Here is a 2,500-nt window from a genome sequence, read left to right as displayed (position 1 = left end):
TAGACCCACTGAATGCTAGGGTGTTTTGTTAATGCCTATTGATATACTGATAGTTTCTAAGCCCAACAATGACATCCAGCCACCCACTTGATAGGCTCCTGCTAGGCATACAGGTATGTAATTACAGGAACCAGCTAAGAATTTGATGATTTTTATCATTGAATTTTCTTCAGCTGCTAATTGTCTCAAGAACGTTTGCTTCACAAACAGTGTGGTAGGAACAAAACCTCAAGTAGCATTTCTTGGAATCCCTGTAGCACTGCCCCCCATCTCATGGTCCAATCTGCTCATGTAATATTGTTAAACAACTGCACAATTTTTGGTAAATGTAAGTATATTTGCAAAGCTAGTGAGATGGATGCAACAACAGAAGTTTTCTCTTGCCTACATGTATTTAATGGTCTTAAATAAACAAGAAAGATTCGCTGAGTAAGCCAGTTACAATAAACTTTCATCAAGCTGTAACAAATAGACCTCAATATTGGCATAACTGATTGACATTCCACTTGACACCTTAAGTTTCTAATCTGTGTTGCTCTGAATCCTCTCCCATTATCATTACCAGTTTTGAATTTCCCAGGCTCCAGGTGTTGAAACGATGAATAACTCTATCCACCGGATAAATGGCTATCCAGAGGGTAAGTCATAGGGAAACCAATATTGCTTTATCCAATGGATAGTGATTTATCCAGTGGATACCGTTATCCACCTTTTGAACAACTGGGGCCAGGAGTGTACCAGTTTTCTTACCTTAACTATGTCTCTAAATGGTAGGTTAAATCCTGGCCTGTCACAAGCCATGAAGTAGTTAAACCGAGTTCCTTGCATTCCATTCCTGTAAGGGTGTGTGCTCGGGAATTCTACACTTGCACGATCAACTTGTGTCCGCGTACAACGACTGGCTGCAAGATCGATTGTGAATTTATAAGCCAGGCCTGGCGAAACAGAGGCATTAGAAAGCCACACCTTACTGTCAAATGTCATATCAAATTTGGTGTCCAAACACACAGCACAAAATTCAATCTTGCTTCCTGTTTGCTGAGCAGTACCAAAATGGAAAATCTGAAAAAAAAGAAACAAAGAGGAAAATTAACATCAAATAGAAAGGTATATGCTTTATATTTATACCAGTGTAATGGAGAGTGAGGTGCGGTATTGCAGAATATCAAAATATTCATAGGTCGTATCACTTTTGATATATCAAATTTCCAGGAAGGTTTTTTTAAATCATGAGATTTTGATACTGACAAAAGTCAATGATATTTTGATATTCTGCAGAGGTACTTGAATCTGCGTCAAGATCTCATGATATAATATCAAAATATCAAAAAAGCTTTAAAATATCAAGTCTTATTAGGGTCAAGTGGTATTTAGTGAGGTTTGATATTTTGATATAATTATCATGATAATATCAAAATATGAAGTCTTTGCTAGGGTCATCATGCAATAATTATTGATAGGTGATGTGGTTTGATGTTTTGATATATCATGACATTATCTTCTAGCTTCTTTTGGCTCAAGGATTAAGGAACAAGGTATATTCTATATTTATGTGTCATGCAAATATTGGAATATGAAAATATCATGATAATATCAAAATATCATGGTGATATAAGAATATCAGAATATCATGATGATATCAAAATATCAAGGTAATAATAAAAATTATCAAAATAGCGAAATATCAAATCATTTTTGATATTAATATTCTGCAATCCGGCACCTCAGAGGGAATAATTGGATTGGGGTGGTAGACGTAGCCAATGGTTACTTGTTAACCCATTGACTCCCAGGGGTTCCCCATTGACGAGTAAAATCGTCTGGCGTTAGACAGAGTAAAATACTACGTCTGGCCGGTTTAGGCTGGTTTGGACGTCAAAGGGTTTATAAGCATCACACTGATCTTTGAGGCTTGGTTGGGTCTTTGCGCAGACTGGGGTCAGGACTCTGTATAACTTACATTTAAGGTTCACTCATTCTCTGTCATCTCTCTTCCTTTTAATTGCCTGAATCAAAGTGCTTATAATTATACAATCATGTACATAACAATATTGGTAGCCTACATTGTATAACTAAAATTTGGTTTATCAACGGAGTTGATAATGTAAATTGGCCACCGTACAGAGACTCTAAAAGCTGACTTCTCGAGCGTAAGCCCTTTGTCCTACATTCTCTCTGACGAACGGCTAACGTTCGAAACTGCATCTTTTAGAATCTCTGTACGCTGTCCAATTTACATTATCAACTCCCATTGTATAACTGATTGATATCATGGTGAATATATATATATATATATTTAACAATTATTCCTCGAGCCCGAATGGGCTCTGAGTCAATAGTGGGCTATAACAAATAGCCTACTAGTAGCTCAACAAATCAAAACGCAGCATTGATAATAGACCACTAGTTGGATTTTACTATATATATATATATATATATATATGACTTTACACAAGTTTAGGTTTCACGAGTAACCATCGTTTAATGCTACAGAACTGTT

At 36.3% G+C, this 2,500-nt stretch overlaps 1 protein-coding gene across 1 annotated transcript in view; it reads right to left on the bottom strand.

The window, feature by feature from the left end:
* The window catches only part of LOC138027983 (apocarotenoid-15,15'-oxygenase-like), a 15,477-nt gene that overhangs the window by 5,794 nt on the left and 7,183 nt on the right, over positions 1-2,500 (bottom strand). The window contains exon 5 of the mRNA XM_068875615.1: positions 751-1,062. Coding sequence (XP_068731716.1) covers positions 751-1,062 — 312 coding nt within the window. The remainder of the gene's footprint in view (positions 1-750; positions 1,063-2,500) is intronic.

Source organism: Montipora capricornis, chromosome 12 (assembly GCF_036669925.1).
Source record: "Montipora capricornis isolate CH-2021 chromosome 12, ASM3666992v2, whole genome shotgun sequence".
NCBI lineage: Eukaryota > Metazoa > Cnidaria > Anthozoa > Scleractinia > Acroporidae > Montipora > Montipora capricornis.
The sequence above is the reverse complement of the archived record's forward strand: the minus strand, read 5'-3'. Positions and strand labels throughout refer to the sequence as shown.